The 18,795-nt window shown below is 45.4% G+C and overlaps 1 protein-coding gene across 1 annotated transcript; it reads right to left on the bottom strand.

Moving 5' to 3' along the window:
* Positions 1-13: 13 nt before the first annotated feature.
* On the bottom strand, positions 14-15,571 carry LOC129338757 (carbonic anhydrase 4-like). The gene is made up of 9 exons (XM_054993224.1): positions 15,512-15,571; positions 14,209-14,287; positions 13,653-13,679; positions 11,785-11,949; positions 7,566-7,711; positions 2,196-2,285; positions 1,925-1,997; positions 1,661-1,824; positions 14-383 (listed from the first exon to the last, which is right to left on the bottom strand). Exons 2-9 carry the CDS (start codon positions 14,279-14,281, stop codon positions 192-194), a joined length of 930 nt encoding a protein of 309 aa, XP_054849199.1. The 5' UTR covers positions 14,282-14,287; positions 15,512-15,571; the 3' UTR covers positions 14-191.
* Between the last annotated feature and the right edge of the window lie 3,224 nt (positions 15,572-18,795).

Below are 18,795 nucleotides of genomic sequence, written 5' to 3'. Positions count from 1 at the left end.
TAAGTCTTCCGAGAGATAACGGCACTTTAATTGTTAAACATTGGATCATACCAGTTATTAGCACCCAAAAAAGATGAAAGGACACTATCCGCTGATGGAAGTTTAGTGTATGAAAAGTACTGATATTGGAAAGGGGGAGAGAGGGAGGGAACTTTGGTTTTAAGTTGGATCATCCAGACAGAGGGACTCTGTTAGTGATTGCTAGCCACAGTGCCCCCCTGCTTGCCAAAACGTCCAGATGAGGTCAGATCATTAGAGTGTTTTGATTCCTCGAAGTAAAAGACCTTTTGCTTCTTTATTGGCTGCACTGGACGGAAATTGTCCTGCATCCTTCTGCCTTCTGCTTTAGTGGTAAAATAGAGTGAGTCAATGAATTTTTTCACCTGGAAAACAAGGAAGAAATGAGGGATGGGGAGATACCATTAGGAAAGGAAAAGTGGCTGTGGACAGAAGCCCAGAAAGCCTGTGTAAACTAAAGGACTGTGTTCTTCTAATCTCTAAAGTAAAGCAGTAATACCAGGACCCCAGGATTCATTTCAGTCTTCCCAACAGTAGGGAAACTTTTCTGACCACTAGGAGGGGCCCTCGCTGGCCAGAGTGCCACACAAAGGCATTCCATGGAGGTAGAGCAAGATGGGTAGCCATGTTAGCTTGTCTGTAGTAGTAGAAAAGAGCAAGAGTCCAGTTGCACCTATAAGACTAACAAAATTTGTGGTAAGGTATGAGCTTTCATGAGTCACAGCTCACTTCTTCAGATCTGAAGTAACCTGTGACTCACAAAAGCTCATACCCTACCACAAATGTTGTTAATAGGTGCTACTGGACACTTGCTCTTTTCTACTAACACAACGGCATTATTTGTGACAGGCTTGGGTGTACAAAACTCCTCAAAGTTCCCTGATTCCTCTCTCCCAGAATTCTGGGAAGCACTCAAACGGTACAGGAGGCTGAAGTTGGTTCCCCGTTCCCAATTCTTAATTCCTGTTTGTGCATCAAACTGCAGCTATGGAGATAAGCTCGGCATACCAAAATAAACTTTGGACCACAGCATATTATACACCCTCACATTCAGGGGATTCTGCCCTCCAAGAGGACCTACACTGTTTTGGGTCAAGTCCTAGGTGATGGAGAACATCACTGAACTGTCTAGGCAACAATTGAACAGAGATGATACGCTCCAATTCTTTGTTCAGTGGCAAGGAACTCTGGGCTGTAATCTTGAGTTAATAACAGAGGGAAGAACTGGGATCTGGATGAGGGGCTTCTGGTTTTCAGCAGCAATCCTGTGGTCCATGTCTTCACAGATCTAATGTTCTTCCCAAAAATCTCAAAAGTTTCTGCTTTTAGATCACACCCTGTTCTGACACACATGGGCCGTTTCCACACGGCTCCCCGCTGCTCGTAACAAGCCGGAAGATCGCGCAAAAAACGCGAAAGATCGCGTTTTCTCGTGCGAGATTTGTGCGACGTCACGTGAGGTTGTGCAAATCTCACGCGAGAAAACGTGATCTTCTGCGGTTTTTGGGCGATCTTCCAACTTGTTACGAGCAGCTGGGAGCCGTGTGGAAATGGCCAAGGTTCCCAACTTCCTTTCGGAGACTTTAATGACCTCTGCCCTCCAGCTGCCCCCTCCTCGACTTGGTCAATGTTAAGCACTCACCACTTTGTGAGTTATCGAGATGGGTTCAGGGAACACGGTCCAGATCACAGATTCGTTGCAGTCTGGAGTGGTGAGGGAGCCACGGTAGCGAAAATAGTTGTTGACAACTGCTTTACTCAGTAACCCTCCCATGGAGAACTCTCCAGCCAGGAGTACAGAATCCCCTGGAGAAAGGTAACAGAGATGGGAGAAATGGTTAAAAGACTTGGTAGGAATCTGCCTCATATTCTAGAGCATTTGGGGGGTTGGGAGGGGGAGGCTCACCCTTCTCTGGAATTAATTCCAGCCGATCGGCCAGAGTCTTCCATGCATCAATTTTTGAAGCACCATTATCTCCCTATGGGAAAGCAAATGAAAAGGGCATGAATTATGCTTTAGAATGATCTCTCAAGATGTCTTGCTCTACACTTTTTAGAATAAAAGCCAAATTACCCACCATGGCATTGGAGGGGGACTCATGTAATATTATGGCCTTTGACAATCATTCAGATTTTCCAACCATTCAAACACACCTTTCGGACACCAAGTTTCCCACCTGTAAGAAGAATCCCAAGACAGCAAATCCTTCGGGGTCCTTTCTTGCTTCTTCAGAACTCATGTTGTTTTTGGTGTGAACTATGTGTAGCTGGTACAAAAGGAAGAAAGAGAGAGAGGGAGAGGAGAGGGAGAACAAGATTCCTATGTTATGATGGTGTAAGACAATAGGAGGGTTCTTGAGTTCCTTTTAGGAGACCCCGATTTACCTTCCTGCCGTGCCATAAAACTCACCTGTTGGCTAGTCTCTGTTTGGAAGGCTAAACGATAATGCTGAGTGAACATTCTGCTTTAAGCAGTTTGCTGGTTCCTAGTCTGATGATCAGCTGGTATTTCCTCAAGGCAACAGTGCCATAGCCAGAGGAATAATGTAGGGGTCTGGCCCCTCTCAGGGATCTTCCAGGCTGCCCCTCTGAATTTTTAAGCTTTCCTTTAAAAAAGACCCCAGCTCTTTTACTTCTGGAGATATAAGGGATGCCAGGGAGGCAATATTAACAATAATAGTAACATTCCATTTATATACCGACTTTCGGGACAACTTAACACCCATTCAGAGCAGTTTACGAAGTATGTTGTTATTGTCGCCACAACAATCACCCTGTGAGGTGAGTGGGGCTGAGAGAGCTCTAGAGAGTTGTGAATGACCCAAGGTCACCCAGCTGGCTTCAAGCAGAGGAGTGGGGAATCAAATCCGGTTCTCCAGATTAGAGTCCTGCCGCTCTTAATTGACCCCATTGTGGTCATGGCATCCGACATATGAAGGGAGCGATTCACAGATAATGTACCTGTAATTGTATGACTGGAGACAACGGTTCAATAATTCCTTTTGCTCCTGAGGAAGCAACTACATGCGAAACAAACCCCAGCTAGCCGTTTGTTGAGCTGTATATATTTTGGGCTCTGCACAGAACTTCAAGAAAGAGTCATTATTCGGCTGAACCACTGTCTGTGTTCATGGTCTCCCATTCATTATATGAGGAACGGAAATATGGGTGGAAACATGAACAGAATGCTTTAGACGCTTGAATGAAATTATTTTCGATACTATTGATTTAAAGGAATGGAAGATGTATTGAGGATTGATTAAGTGTATTACTGAGTACTAACTTTTGTTATGTTTGCTAATAGAAAGCACTTTGAGCACAGAGCACTTTAATTGTAGTAAACTTTCTGAGATATTGTTAATAGTGTGGGAACGAGGGCTTTTGTTGAGTCTGCTCTTAATCACTACACCAAACTGGCTCTATTCATATCTAGTCAATTGGTCATTTCAGAAAAATAAACTTGCTTCTTTCTTCCATTGGTGTGGTCCGAGGTTGCTACACTCAAAGCCAATAGGATAAAAGGACAAGGGCTAAGCCCTTATTTTTTCAATTTCATTTTAATTCATTTTTTTAATTCTTAAAAATATTTATATCCTGCATTCTCAGTAAGGTAGCTAGCAAGGCAGCTACCTTATATATATAAATAATAAATAAAATAAATAATAATAAATATATATATATAAATAACAGAAGCATTAAATATATATCTCATACAGACCAACTGCAGCAAAATCTGGCACAATTAAATCGCTTCAGATACAAGATCCATCTTCTTCAGTGATTCCCTTCGTTCCCTGTACCACATAATTTCTGGTTATGGGCTTGCAAAGAGCTCTGTTGTGTGATGTTTTCCTGAATGGGTGATTGATTTGCAGGGTGGGGTCTGAACACAGTCTTCTGGAGGGTGTGTTATAATGCATGAGAAAATGGAGCAGTTGAAAAAGGAGCAGCTGGAAACGGGCTGGAACTGATGTATCTTTTGGATCCCCTTGCTCTCTGTGAAGAACTGATTAGGAACTTTATCTCCAACTCAGATTGTTGGAATAGGCGACTCAGCCTGCCTTTGGACCCTGGGGGGTGCTGCATGTCTCTTTGAATGTAATGTATAAGTCTAGCAATCTGCCACTCTCTTGTCTAAATTGGGAACGCCTACTGACTCCTCCTCTCTTGCCTCTGTGCCTCTTGGGAGATTTCACACCTTCCCTCATGCTCTCCCAAGAGAAATGATGTAAAGCCACCATGCTCCTAATGGAGCCCTTCTTTTTGTCCACAGACCCACTTCTAGCCTCGCTTCCTAGTTTCAGGCCGTGGCATAGACTAGGGAATGTAACTCTTTAGATTAGGATCTTTCCCTTCTTATTACCAGAAGATATTGCTATGGAAGAAATCTGCTACAATAAACTGTAAGTTCTATCTTTCTATGAATTTTGTCTGAGGATTAATTAATGCACGTTTGTAAAGGTTTAAATGCTTCTGACTAAATTGCTCTGCTATGTTACTCTGCTAAGTTACTAAACTAAACCAAACTAAATATATATATATATATATAATCCTAACAGGGTTATGGGCCCAGTCTTGAATAAATTCCTCAGGGCCAAAGAAAAGCCCATAGTTGAATCTAAGAAGCAAAAAAGTTGCTGAATCTAGAAGTAAAGAGTTTTAAACTGCAAAGTTTTTTTCCCCTTGAAACTGCAAAGGTTTTACAGCCATGCAGAACAAAAGGACATAATTAGCACGTGAATGCCCTCACAGGCAACCTCACGAGGAACAAAGAAAGAAATTAGGTGAAAAGCCTAACAGCTTTTTCAACTGGCCTGCTCCTCCAAGGTTTGAGCAGGCCAGTTTCTCCAGCTCCTCCGTTTCCTCTCCCTCTGACTCTTAAACTGCTCTCAACAGCAGTAAGCACGCTCACTCCTGATCAGGACTTTGGGGAGAGGGAATCCCAACCTTCTCTATAGGTGGGCTGTTTGCATTATCTTCATAACAGGACTTCACGGTAAAGTCTATTAGTAGGAACAAACCGGGAACCTGAGAAAGATGGCAGGGTGGAATGGAGACGCAAACAATTTGAAATTTCTCACTTATACACACACTCAGGGCAATGTTCCCTCTAAGCTTTGCAGTGTTGTGAGCTAAAAATCTACTTTGTGAGCCGAAACAAATAAAAGCCATTAGGCGAAACGGCCACAAAAATCAGAGTATACTTCTGTATAAAAATGGATGTGTCCATGCTGATTACAAAGGGGTAGTTGTATTAGTCTGTTGCTGCAAAATAAAGCAGACACGCAATGGCACCTTAAAGACTAGCATGTTTATTTCAAGATGAGCTTTTGTGAGTCAGTGCTTACTTCTTCAGCCTCCTTCTGCGCCAAGGTCAAGTTAAATGACGCTTTCACCATGGTGGTGGATGAGGCGCTACCTCCTCTCCTCTGCTCTCTGGGGCTGAGGGGATCCTAGCAATTTCAGGCTGCATGGGTCAGGCCAGACCCGATCACTCAGCTCTGCTCTGTTCCCCAGCTAGAGAGCCAGCAGTGGCTGGAGGCGCTCTCTGGCACCACCCTGGGGGCCAAACCAGCCACAGCCAGGAAGGGAGGAGAGAAGTGGGATGAGGCTCCATCCCTGCTCCATCCCTATAGGGCCCACCTGCAGATGCTGGCTGACTGGGAGGGCGGGGCCACCTGAGGGTTAGTATCTGTGAGCTACATCTGAGAAGCTGTGAGCAGAGGAGTCAGAATCTGTGAGCGATTGCTCACGTGCTCACATTAGCGGGAACACTGACTCAGGGCTTTTTTTCTGGGAAAAGAGGTGGTGGAACTCAGTGGGTTGCCCTTGGAGAAGCGGCGCGGAGGGCAATCTAAACTCTCCTCTGTCTGGAGATCACGGGGCGGGGCCACCAGCCATGTGACCATTTTCAAGAGGTTCCAGAACTCCATTCCACTGTGTTCCCGCTGAAAAAAAGCCCTGCACACAACTCAAATCCCTCCCCGTTCAGGATTTTATAACCACTTCAGAGTCTGAGCAAGCTAATTTTCTAATCTCCCTCCCCCCATTTAACCAGCTATCAGCACGTTGAAACCCATATATAGTGTGGGGGCATCATTATGCTACCATTTTACTATTGTAGATAGTATAACAATGATGATTACAGAGACATAGTAAATCTCCATTGTGCCACTGTGGTGTAGTGGCTAGAATGACAGACTAGTACAGGGTTGTTGTGAGGAAAGAATGGAGGACAAGAGAATGATGTAAGTTGCTTTGAGTTCCCACTGGGGAGAAAGGCAGGGCACAAAGGGAGTAAAATTAAATAAATAAATTTCTCTTATCCAAAAAAGTGCTATCCCTAGATTTCTCACCCAAGGGAAAAATGGGAAACTCTTAACAATATTGTAAGTTGTGCTTTATGTCTGGAAAGGTGGCTGATAATTTTTTTAAAATGTTTTTAAAAATAACATATCTTAAGCCCATGGAAGATTCATCTAAAAACTGGATGTTGTCTTTCGTCTTCCTGTATGCTTCTGATTGGCTGGGCTGCTGTGATGTCATCTGTCTGCAAACATTCTAACTGCTGAAAGGAAGAGGATGCCCAGGCCTCTAGCTCCATGGGAAGAATGCGGCACTACTTGCACTTGGAGTTTACAAAGAAGAGGTGGGATTAGGGTTGCCAGGTCTCCTGGCAAGAGAGATCTGGCACTCACTTTGGTGACGTCCTCACATGCGGGCACTCCCGGGCTACGTGATGACGTCACTTCCAGGAAATGATGTCATTGCATAAGTCACGTGTTGCTCCTGGGAGCACTCCTGTGTTCCACAGTGGGCCAATTTGGGCCCGTTTGGTGCTGAATCATACCACTGTGGAGCACAAGAGAGCTGTCAGGGTGGAGTGCTCGTGCGTTCTGCAGCAGGCTGATTTCAGCTCATTTGGGGCCAAATTGGGCCCGTTTCAAGCCAAAATCGGCCCTCTGGGGCATGGAGGAGCATGCCACACCGCCCAAGAGTGCACCTTGGGAGGCGCTTTCCCCTGCTTTCCCCCCCACCAGCCAGGTAAGTGTGGGCGGGGGATAGAGGGTGGAAGTGGGGGATCCCCTGCCCCCAGCAGGGGACCAGCAACCCTAGGTGGGATGTAGATTCAGTAATCTCAAGGTAAAAAGATTAAGTAAAAGGCAAAGGAGAAGCAACATAGAGTGAGCGCCACATAGGGTGAGTGAGTTTTAGATGAAGACGCTGCACAGAGGTCTTGGGATGTTGTCGGCATGGAAGACCTACGAAGGGCCATTCCATGATGCCTGCGAGTAACGATGTACATGATTGGAGGATCAGCACCAAGCTGGAAGAGAGTGTAACACTCTAGTGCCATGTTCTCCTCCCGTGCCATCAGGCTCTGCCCTCCCCAAGATCCACGCCCCCCATCTCAAGGAACCAGTCCCAACCCACAGTTGGCAGTCCTCTGCTGTACTGACATCCCAGCTCCACCCCTTCAGTTCCTAAATCCTAGTGTTCCCCTTTTACTCCCTTTGTTGCTTCCACCTATTGTTTGCACAACTTACTTCTATGTCATAGCGTTTGCCGTCGACGGCATGCTCTGATCCTGGCTTGTTGTGTTTGCCCCAGTGGAAGTGGAACGACTTTAGGTAATACGTCGCCGGAAGCCCTTTCCCGAAGATAGCAGCTCCACTCCTCATTTCAACTTCAGCTGCAATAAACCCAAAGTGTAACAGAAGAACAAGGACGTGTTTTCATGAGCTTTTATTGAAAAGGGGAAAAATGTCTAAATTTCTCCCAAGGAGAAGAACTTATCCGGTGTAGCATCATGTCTCTAAAATGGAACTGGGAACAAAGCATTGCCCAGATAGCCTGAGACCAGTTTCATTCTTAGAGACGATACACACAGCCAAAACGGCACAGTGAGGTCCAAAAAAGATGTTTATGGGAAGATCTGGAATTCCCTACTGAATATCTAAAAAGTGGCTCAGAAAAATGGGATTGGAAGAGAAGAAGTGAGAAACTGGGAAAGACTGATTAACCCTCCTCCCTCCTTTTCCTCCGCTCCTCTTCCCAAACCCATCCCCTCACATTTGCCCAGCCAGGCTTCTCTGACGCATGTTTGCTTTGCTGAGAGAGGCCTACCCTCGCCTGCAGGTGTTTAGAAAAGGCTGTTATTTAAAGTACTTGTGTTCAAGAAGCTACACAGAGACCTTTAATAATCCCAGAGCTTATTTTTAAGCCTCTTGAAGTTGTTAACAGCGAACATACAACAAGTTTTACCATCCTTACAATCAAGGTCTTATTGAAGTACAGCTTTAGCTGCATTTTAGATTAATTTGATTACACAGCAATTAATTTACAATTAATTTGACTACACAGATTGGTTTTTTTGGAACAGGAGGATAAAAATGAGAGAGATGGAGACCTGTGCATGTAATAGACAGTTTACACATGAATCTGCCTTACACTGAATCAGACCATCGGCTCATCAAATATTGGCCGATTCCACATGGGCCGTCGTCACACGGACATCTCTTCCATTAAATTTACAGCATATAGCGTCCTACCTGCTATCGGCACAGTAACGTTTCTTTGGGTCACCTAACGGCTCTTCGCGCCACCAGCTGTCCACACCGAAGCACTCTGTTCTGTTCTCTCTAACCGCGCAGAAGCAGCTCCTCCCCCCCTTTTTTTATTTTTCTGGCGTTTAATTCCGCTATAACGGAATAACAGCATATAAACATTCCGTTAGAGCAAAACATCACGAACCTTTTGTTTTACCAACTTTGAAATTATATAAATAGCCCTTTGCCGGCAGAAAACTCCCTGTCTGAGGTGATCCCCATCGCTGACGACTCTGCCATGGCGATTGAGTCATTTTTACTTCAGCAGAAAGTTTGCATTGTGTTATGTCGTTATGGCATTATAAGGACATAATAAAATAAAAAAAGGGGAGTCGCAGGAAGAAATGGATTCTGGGATTGAAGGGAGGGCATAGGACGTTGTGAGGCGAAATACATCGATGTGAGGCATTCACACTGAGGCAGAAAATAGCGCGACTATCAAGCACAAAGCAGAAAAGAGAAAATCGCTACAGTGTTGGAATAAGGTGGGTGTTTGCCGGGAAATAGCGCCATTTTAGCGCTAAATAAAAGCCCGTGTGACGACGGCCATGGCTTACCTGAAGCCGGGACATTGCGCTACGTTGCGGATCATGCCGGGAAAAATGCGAAATATCGCATTTTCTCGCACAAGTTTTGCGTGACATCACACAAAACTCGTGCGAGAAAATGCAATATTTCGCGTTTTTCCCGGCGTTTTTCCCGGCATGATCCACAACGTAGCGCATGTAAGCCATGTGGCTTACACATGGCTTTAGGTAAGCCATGTGGAATCGGCCATTGTCTTCTCAGATTGGCAGTGGCTTTCCAGGGTCTCAGGTAGAGGCCCTACAACCTATTCCTTTTAAGTGGAAATTGGACCTGGGCCCTTCTGCATGCCAAGCCAGTGCTCTATTCTGAGCCATTGCCCCTCTCCTATGTCACCTCACTCTGTGTCCCATAATCATAGTGTCATACTCATGGCTAAGAAATGAAACCCAGCAGCGGAACTACTAGGGTTGCCAGTCCCCCACTGGAGGTGGGGGATCCCTCACTCCCACCCTCCATCCCCTGCTCCCACTTACCTGGCTGATGGGGGAGGCATGGGCCTCCTAGGGGCGTGCTCCCAGGCGGCACTGCATGCTTCTGCCAGCCAAGTAAGCAAATCAGCTCAGATCGGGCCACTGCGGAGCATGGGAATGCTCCCACGCTCTGCAGTGGCCCATTTCAGCCGATTTGAGCCTGATCCAGGCCAATATCCACCCCCCCCCCGTGGAGCACAGGAGTGCTCCTGGGTACAGCCACGGCCTGTGTGATGACGTCACTTCCTGGAAGTGATGTCATCGCGCAGGCCCGGGGGCGTGCGTACATGAGCGAAAGAAGACAAACCAGGTAGGAGCCAGGGCGCCCACCACTCACCTAGGAACTACACAGACATAAGAGGTTGATAGAGGACTGCATGCATTAATTCTATGGAACCATCAGGAATACTATTGGGAAAGGAACCTTACCCCTCTCCCCACTGTCAGAAACTGGTGTCACCAAAGGCAGATTCAAGGCCCCAGTCCTAAGCAGACTTTCACTTCCTTCTTTTATTGAGCTGGACTTAAGGTTGCCAGGACCCTATATCCTTCCAGTGAGGGAGGGGGACACCCTGACACTTACCTCGAACCTTGTGCATGCTTCTTTTCCTGGTGCTTGCATGATGACGTCACTTCTGGGAAGTAACATCATCACACCAGCCATGGGCAGGCTCCTGTGCTTTGCGCAGGGCAAATTCAGCCGGTTTGGGGCTAAAACCGGTCCCAGCAAAGCGCAGAAGGATGCCCACAGCTGGCGCGACAAGATCACTTCAGGAAATGACGTTGTCACACCCTACTGGGAGTAAACCAGTGCATTCTTTCCCGGGTTGCCTGCCAGTGACAGACAATCTCCTGGGGCCTTGCCACCTCCCTCCAATCGCCAGTGATTGGCAGCCAATGGGGTAAGCCTTTGGGAGATTCCCTGCCACCGATGGCAACTGGGAAGCCTAGCTGGACCTCATAGGGTGTGCGATGCAGCCCTGTTCATATGCTACAGCAAATGTTACCATACGACTTGGACGTATGTGCATACATCTATTTGCAAGAAACAGCCAACACTAATTTCCTTTACAATTGAAAATGAGTACCAGTACCTGAATAAACATGGGATTTTAAATCACACATTCAGCTCTGTGTATTGGGCATAAGCATGTATACAGAAAAATCAAGTGTACACTGTACAGATAAGGCCTGTTCAGACAACCCCTCGGTGTGCTGACTCACCTTGTGGGGAGGGAGAGAGCGCAGGAGGGGCTGGCCTCACCCCTCACCTCTGTGTGATCATCAAGTTGTCTGCAGAGTGTGAACATGTAGGGGAAGCACACACTCTGTCTCTTTGATAAGCAAAGTTCAGAAGGAAGCATCGCTGATCGCAGGGAGGGAGGAATATGTGCAGGCACTTCCTCTGCATGTTCATATCATGCAAACGACTCATGTGGAGGTGAGGGGCAGGGCCAGGACACTCATGCACACTCAACCTACCACCATGGTCTCTTACCACCATGGCAACTGTAGTCATGACAGTCATGTGATTCCTCTCCTCACAGCACAACTTGTATACCACTCCACCACAGAATGGTCATCTGTCCAAGGAGAACTGAACTATTATGTAGTATGTTTGCCATCTTAGGTCCCTGTTCTCTACATTACCTCTGATCACTCTAGTATCAAGGCTGGCCTGGGAGGGGGCACATAGGAAGCTGGAGGTCTGAAGGAAAACACATACCAACCAGGCAGGATAGACAAGCCTTCAAACAAGAGCCGGCAGTGAGGTACGTAGGCAGGCAGTCCAAGAGCAGCTCCATTTGAACTCAAGCTATGACTGAGAAGCCGGAGTAAACTCAGAAGCCTGATAAGATGAGGTGGTGCCCCACTGGTTCCTTGTGCCATATGACCCTTGTTAAGCTGGCAGTTGCAACACCACCCTCTTGCCACCTGCAGTGGTGGTCCTGAAAAGGATCAGAGAGCAGCCCCTTTTTCTGGCAAGTGACCACAGGCAGGCGGTCATTAAGGCACCTGGACCCAGCTGCCAATGTCCTAATTCTGACACCAGCGCCCTCTACCACATTACCTTGCGGCCTCTCATAGTCCCTTCTTACCATAGTGCCCTGTGTTGGTCAGAGATTTCGGAAGCATACGGTTTTCATAACCAATAAAATTCAGCGGACCCAAATGGGTTCCAGGCAGGGCTTTCCTGGTTTCAATGTTGATGGGAGACTGATAGGCACCACTGCACTGACCGAGGGAATACCATGTGTGAGGCCCTAGGAAAGCAGAGACAAAAAGGGCAGAGCCAATGAAGGAGCGGCAACAACAGCATTAAAGGGAAGGATCCAAATGCAAATTTGACAGTTGTCCTCTTTTGATTCTGTTTGGGAGACGCACAATTAGGTCACATTGGAGCAGAAGTGGTGGCTACCTAAGTCATGTGGCGCCACATACACAAAATAATGCTTTTAAGCATTTAAATTAATTCTTCTGAGAAAATTGCCGTCTCAGTGACTGTATATGCCCACCACCAACAGCTGCCGCTATCATGAACTGAAGTTGACAGCTAGTGTCGCCAAGCAAAGGGTCCTTGTATAATTATCTCGATGCTGTACATAGAAGTGGCATGCTCTTCTCATTCCAAAAAGACCCAAGGCCCAGCACCGCAATATTAATCCCTGAGGTTTCTTCACAGAAACCAGTAATTGCAACAGGGAAGCCCTGTGGGTAGCTCAAGTTGCTGAGCAACCACACAAGTATCTTCTAGTGCTTCCAAGAGGAAGTACTGAATGGGTGGTTGTCTAGCAACCATTTCCCCTGCGGCCCTTTCCTTAATAAGCCTATGGCCTCAAATGGCAGCCATTTCATGGATAAGCAAAAGAGGAACCTGAGGCAAACAGGGGTATGTATATTTTGAGGCTGAAGTCCAGATACATGATTTGGAGCAGTCCAGGGTTTGGGGGGTATAGAGCAGTTTAAAGTTCTGTTCCTTACACAAGCTAGGCCAGAACATTTGAACTTGATGTCTGTATTTTTTTAAAAAACGAAGTCCCACCATTCTACTGTAAAAAGTCTCCAAGGCAGCTTAAACTTCAGTTACAACTACTAAAAGATAAATTTTGAAAATCTTTTCTAAAAACAACATACATATCAATTTAAAGAACTTTTCAGCTCCTCTCTTATCAATGTAGACGTGAAAAAAAAAACACAGGCCGTTTTCACATTACTAACCTGCTTCTGTAACGTTGCAAAACGTCACGCAAAAAACACGGAAGATAGCGTCTTCTTGTAAGATAGTGGGAAGATCCTATCTTCCGTGTTTTTTGCGCGACATTTCACAATGTTACGGAAGCAGGTTAGTAGTGCGAAAACGGCCACAATTCTAAAATGTACTTGTTTTACATTTCTAAATCAATTATTGGCTATGCTGGAAGACTGATTTACAACTGGATTTCAACCCTTGGGCACTTGACAACAAGATGTGCGATTTCAGCCATAGATAAACTCAGTGTATGCAACCACCAATAAAAAGCAATTGATGATAGAGGCTTGTAAAAGCTCAGGCAAACAGGTTGGCGCAGCATCTTAAAGACAATAATAACACCAGGTGATAAGAAAATGAGGGCACCTTGCTGGGGGGGGGGGGAATTCCACAGCAGGAATGGAAAAAACTTGCTACCGCAAATCAACCAAGGGATCAAAATTCAACTTCAGCTTTGTGCTTACATTTGGGTCGGTAGGCCAGCTAGGTTGAAAGAGTCTCCGGGCCACCAGACCAACCACCCTCTTCTAGCAGGATCAGAGATACTTGTGGACCGAGTCATCAAAATTCTCCCTAGGAAGCCACCTAAAGGAACTTGCTTTCCTTTCTGTGCCCCGTTGGTCTAATCGGCCCAATGAGATAACTGCCTACGCTTCCTACGTTGGGAAGTTTCTTTGAGGCCGCATGTGAAACTGAGGGAATGAATGTTTTGCTTACCACAGCTGGGTTTGTCATAGCACCACTCTGGAAAGGAGAGAGAAAAAGATGGCTATATAAGAGACTCATGAATGCAGCAGCCCCCTCCCCAAGTAAGAGGGGAAGCTCTTTGCTAGTCCCAGTAACTCCTGCTTATCCCACAATTCTGACTGTAGATATTTTGGCTTCCTTTCTTTTTTCTCTAACAAATTTCACATTTCTCTTGAAACTTGCATTCTTATATAAACATATGAATATTTAAATATCTAGATCTCCTTCACAAAAGCTTTAAAAAAACTTTTTCTTTTGTTATCTGGATTTATGTGAGATGACAACTAATTCAAGTATTACATGGCTTTGGGGGTTTCCTTTGGACAGATACAATTAACTGCAACCTCCGTCTAAAATTCAGTGAGAACTCTTCTGTTCTCCCAGGAAGAGACCTGAGGTTTCTGGCCCCACAGCAACAAACAACCAGCCGACAGCAGCAAGCCATCTGGCTTTGAGCAGAATAAGCTAATAGCCAACTTCCCTGGACACTGGTGTGAAATCTTTGAGAGCAGCTGTGGATTCTTACCTTCACAGGTAACATAGGATCCTCCCAAAAGAAGCAGCAGCAGTATGTGCAGTGCCGGTTTCCAAGTCCCCATTGTCACCTGCACAGAAAGGACTTAATATTGGATGGCTGAAGACCTTTCCCCGTCCAGCGTCATTACTCAGACAACACCAAACATCAGTGTACCAGCACCATTCCTATTCACAATTCCTCCACTTTCCTTGGCTGTTTGATCACTGTACCAAATTAGTACCTCTCTCGGTGTCCGCCTGTTTGTCTAGGGTAAGCCTACTGATATGACGTACAAATGCCTTCATGCAACTTTGCTTCAGTGCATGGGCCCCTTGATCACCTGCCCACTAATGGAAGATGCTTGGATTAATTAACAAGGATTATGCAGAGAGCCAGCTTCCTGTGGTAGTTAGATTGTCAGGCTGTGATGTGGGAGATCCAGGTTCAAATCCCCACTCTGCCGTGGAAGTTTGCTGGCTTGGTGATCTTGGACCAGTCACAGGCTCAGCCTAACCTAACCCAGAGGGTTGTTGTGAAGTTAACATGGAGAAGGATTGTAAGCCGCTTTGGTTCCCCACTCAGGAGGAAAGCGAGGTATAAATGAAGTAAAATAAATGTAACCCAAAGAAAGGCCAAATAAAATGTCACAATGCCATATTTATAGTGAAAGACATTCACTAGCCTACTGTTCCCACTATATAAAGTAAAGCACTTAAAGGAGACATTTGGATGGAGTTCCTGTTGGAAGAGCAACCCTGGGCAAAGGCTTCCTTGTTAATCTGTTCCTGCTTAAAACTGTGGAGATTGCAAGATTATTTATTTTGTAATCCATGGTTCAGCCAAGATCAGCTCCCAAAGCTTTGAATGCAGTATAAGATATTAACCATCTGCCTTGAGTCTCTGAGTGAGAAAGGCGAACTATAAATAAATCAAGAGCTTGACCACCCAGCCCATTTCTAGGCTCTTCCCTCTCAAGGGAGCTGGCAGAAATATTTGCATGAGGGCTCATAATAACCTGCCTGCCAATCTACAGGAGCAGCCTGTCCTCTGATCTACAAGCAGATAGCAAGCTTGGAAGGTTTCAAGCCCAAAACTCCCCAAAGGTGGCATCATAAATATTTTTTTGTTAATACTATGTGTGGATCAAGCTATAATTCATTCCAGAACTCCCTATGCCACAAACAGAGAACAGATACACTTCAGCAAGATACGCACAGAGCAAAGAAATGGAGATTCCTTGTAATTAAGCAGAGAAGAGGAAAAACATGTCTAGATCCTACACACTCCTGGACAAATGTTCCCCGCTGCTTACCTGCTTATGAGAGTCACCCCAGATTGTTGCTGAAGCTTCTTCAAACAGCTTCTTCCTAAGAGCTTATTATATCTATCATGGGCCACCTCCCCAGGGAGGAGGGGAGCACTAGGTGAGAAAGGCAAACCATCCCGAGGTGGCGATTGGACACGCCTCACAGCACAAGAAACCTGGACCTGACAAACAGGCACCTACTGAGAATTGCCAAAGCTTGGTGACAAAGAGGTTTACAATGTATTTACATACAAGAAGGAAATTATTTGGCCAGCCAAATGATTAAATAAAATTACTATATCTATCATCTAAGTTTTACGTGGAGAACAGATGCATGCTCTCTCTCTCTCTCTTTTTCTCTCTCTCATTGTTAAAAAGATATCGTGATTTAACATTCTCTTTTCATCATTTTGATGTAGTGGTATGGTGTAGTGGTTAAGAACGGCAGGACTCTAATCTGGAGAACTGAGTTTGATTCCCCACTTCTCCATTTGAAGCCAGCTGGGTGGCTTTAAGTCAGTCACAGCTTCTCAGAGCTCTCTCAGCCCCACCCACCTCACAGGGTGATTGTTGTGAGGATAACAATGACACACTTTGTAAACTGCTCTGAGTGAGCATTAAGTTGTCCTGAAGAGAGGTATATAAATCAAATGTTGTCATTGTCATTGTCATCATTGTTATTTTGGGACCCTAGAATATAGAACATTCCATGGGGGTATACCAAGACCCAGGGCTTTTTTTCTGGGAAAAGAGGTGGTGGAACTCAGTGGTGGAACTCAAGACCGCACAATGACATCACTTTGGGTCAGCTGGAACGGGGGGGGGGAGTTTTTTAAAGTTTAAATTGCCCTCGGTGAAAATGGTCACATGGCCGGTGGCCCTGCCCCCTGATCTCCAGACAGAGGGGAGTTTAGATTGTCCTCTGTGCCGCTCGGCAGTGCGGAGGGCAATCTAAACTCCCCTCTGTCTGGAGATCAGAGGGTGGGGCCAAGAGCCATGTGACCATTTTTTAGAGGTGCCGGAACTCCATTCCACCGCGTTCCCCGCTGAAAAAAGCCCTGCCAAGACCACCTGTTAAGTGCTGGTGGGATGCTGCTTTGTTACCAGACAATTGGAAGTATTGCAAAGAGAGGTCTGGCCTTAACATGCAGGATCATGAAGCTGTTGCTTTGAGCAGCAGATTCCAGAGAAGGCTTCATCTTCCTATCTCCAATTTCTAATTCCTGTCACAAGGAAGTTTTGTTTCAACTGTTTGCTCATTAGATATTTTTGAGATATGCGAAAGGGCAATTTGTCCTGTTTAAAAAAATCACAAATTGGGCAAGATAGAATCAAAATGCCCTAAGCCCTTTCAAAAGTCCACAGATTTCAGTAGGAAAGAGTTAAGCAAGAGCACAGGCAGCCCCTACTGTGAAGGGGCCCATCTCATGAGGTGAATTTGGATGCTCCTAAGAACAACAGAGTGGGAGCCAGCGTGGGAGCAGCCCGTAGGGATCATCTCCTGTGCTAGCCCCATTAAAATGAGCAATGGGCCTTGGGGAGGAGAATTCCCCAAGGATTGTGCCCTGTGTTCATTACAGGGGCACAACACTGTTTGCGTTTTCCGTGTCAGGCACCAAAATATTTTATGCCTTTCCTAAGTACTTACCTTTCTCTGAAATTCATGGATCTTAAATATGCTTAAATGGTCAATGGAAATGGACCCTCCATGCTCTTACAGTTGCTAAAAGACTTGTACTACAGCACTGGAGAGATGAGAGCCCACTTTCCATAATTCCCTGGATCGAGGACTTTATAATCTTGGCAACCAAGAAGGGGGGGGGGACTTCCTTCCTTCTCCTTGAGTAGTGACTTTATAATCTTATCAGCATTTGAACGCATCACATATAAGATACAATTGCATACAGACTTATTTTTAGATATTTACAGTCCTTTTGTTCTGTGTTCTTTTCTCTTTTTTTGCTTTGCACAAATAATTTTTTTAAAAAGTTTAAAAACCTTTGCCTGTCTCTTATCCAAAAACTCACAATTATATTTATTACATTTTTATATATGTATGTATGTATGTATGTCATTTATAGTTTGCCTTTCTCACTGAGACTCAAGGCGGATTACAAAGTGTGAGACCAGTACAGTCAATTTCAAGGCTATTTCCATAAACAATGCCGTAGGGTAAATAAACACAAGTTTACAAAAACATAGCATTAGTAAGAATCCAATACAGAGCTGGAGAAATGCTGAAACAGAACATAAGCAATTCTAGGGCTGACATTAGACCACATGAAGCATAGGAGCGCATATTTAAGACAACAGTATGTAAGGCAACATAGTGGTGAAGTCTACGGTCCTTAACTCATTAGCGAAGCATCTGAGAGCCCCTCCCTACAATACAAAAGCCTTTTTGAATAATTTAGTTTTGCATCATTTGCAGAAAGCTAGGAGAGTGAGGGTGCTCCGATATAATTTATTATAATTATAACAAAATATTTTATTTTATTGCACTCATATTCTGCTCTCCCTGTAAAACAGGCTCAGAGATAATCACATCAAAAATATAAAACAAGGTAGCATAATAATTAAAAAACATTCCTCTGTCCTCTCCTCCCTCACAGTATTCTACAATCATCTAGAATTCTGAAGCTAGTTTAGAACAGTTCCCTCCCCCCAAATCCTCCACATAGAGCATCACTCCCAAATTACTTGCTAATCTGAGCATTGCCAGTGACATTTTGAAGGATAAACTCAGGGCTTTTTTTCAGGGGGAACACGGGGGAACGGAGTTCTGGAACCTCTTGAAAATGGTCGCATGGCTGGTGGCCCCGCCCTCTGATCTCCAGACAGAGGGGAGTTTAGATTGCCCTGCTCTGCACTGCTCAGTGCACTGCTCAGCGTGGAAGGCAATCTAAGCTCCCCTCTGTCTGGAGATCAGGGGGCAGGGCCACCAGCCATGTGACCATTTTTCTCTGAGGGCAACCCACTGAGTTCTACCACCTCTTTTCCCAGAAAAAAAGCCCTGGATAAACTGAAACCCAAAGTTTGTCCTTGAGTGCAAGCCACCCATGCAAACCACCCACACATTTGTGTAGCACAACATTACCACAGGAAGAGCTGGTTTCTGCTTCGGGGTCAATGGAGTTGAAGGTATCCCTCAAAATGTACCTGAGGCTTTGATGTGCCCTGCCTGGCTCATAAAAGTTTCAGTTTAAGCCTAGGATCGGAAGGGATTAAAATCCAAAAGCTGTTTTCAGTGCTGGGACCTAGAATATAATCCACTCACCATCAACCAATCT

The sequence above is a fragment of the Eublepharis macularius genome, chromosome 12 (assembly GCF_028583425.1).
Source record: "Eublepharis macularius isolate TG4126 chromosome 12, MPM_Emac_v1.0, whole genome shotgun sequence".
NCBI lineage: Eukaryota > Metazoa > Chordata > Lepidosauria > Squamata > Eublepharidae > Eublepharis > Eublepharis macularius.
The sequence above is the reverse complement of the archived record's forward strand: the minus strand, read 5'-3'. Positions and strand labels throughout refer to the sequence as shown.

Coding starts and splice junctions, on each gene's coding strand:
- LOC129338757 (XM_054993224.1), bottom strand. CDS start 14,281: ATGGGGACTTGGAAACCGGCACTGCACATACTGCTGCTGCTTCTTTTG. Junction 1,825..1,924: donor GGAATTAATTCCAGAGAAGG/GTGAGCCTCCCC, acceptor ACCTTTCTCCAG/GGGATTCTGTACTCCTGGCT. Junction 384..1,660: donor TCTCGATAACTCACAAAGTG/GTGAGTGCTTAA, acceptor CTTGTTTTCCAG/GTGAAAAAATTCATTGACTC.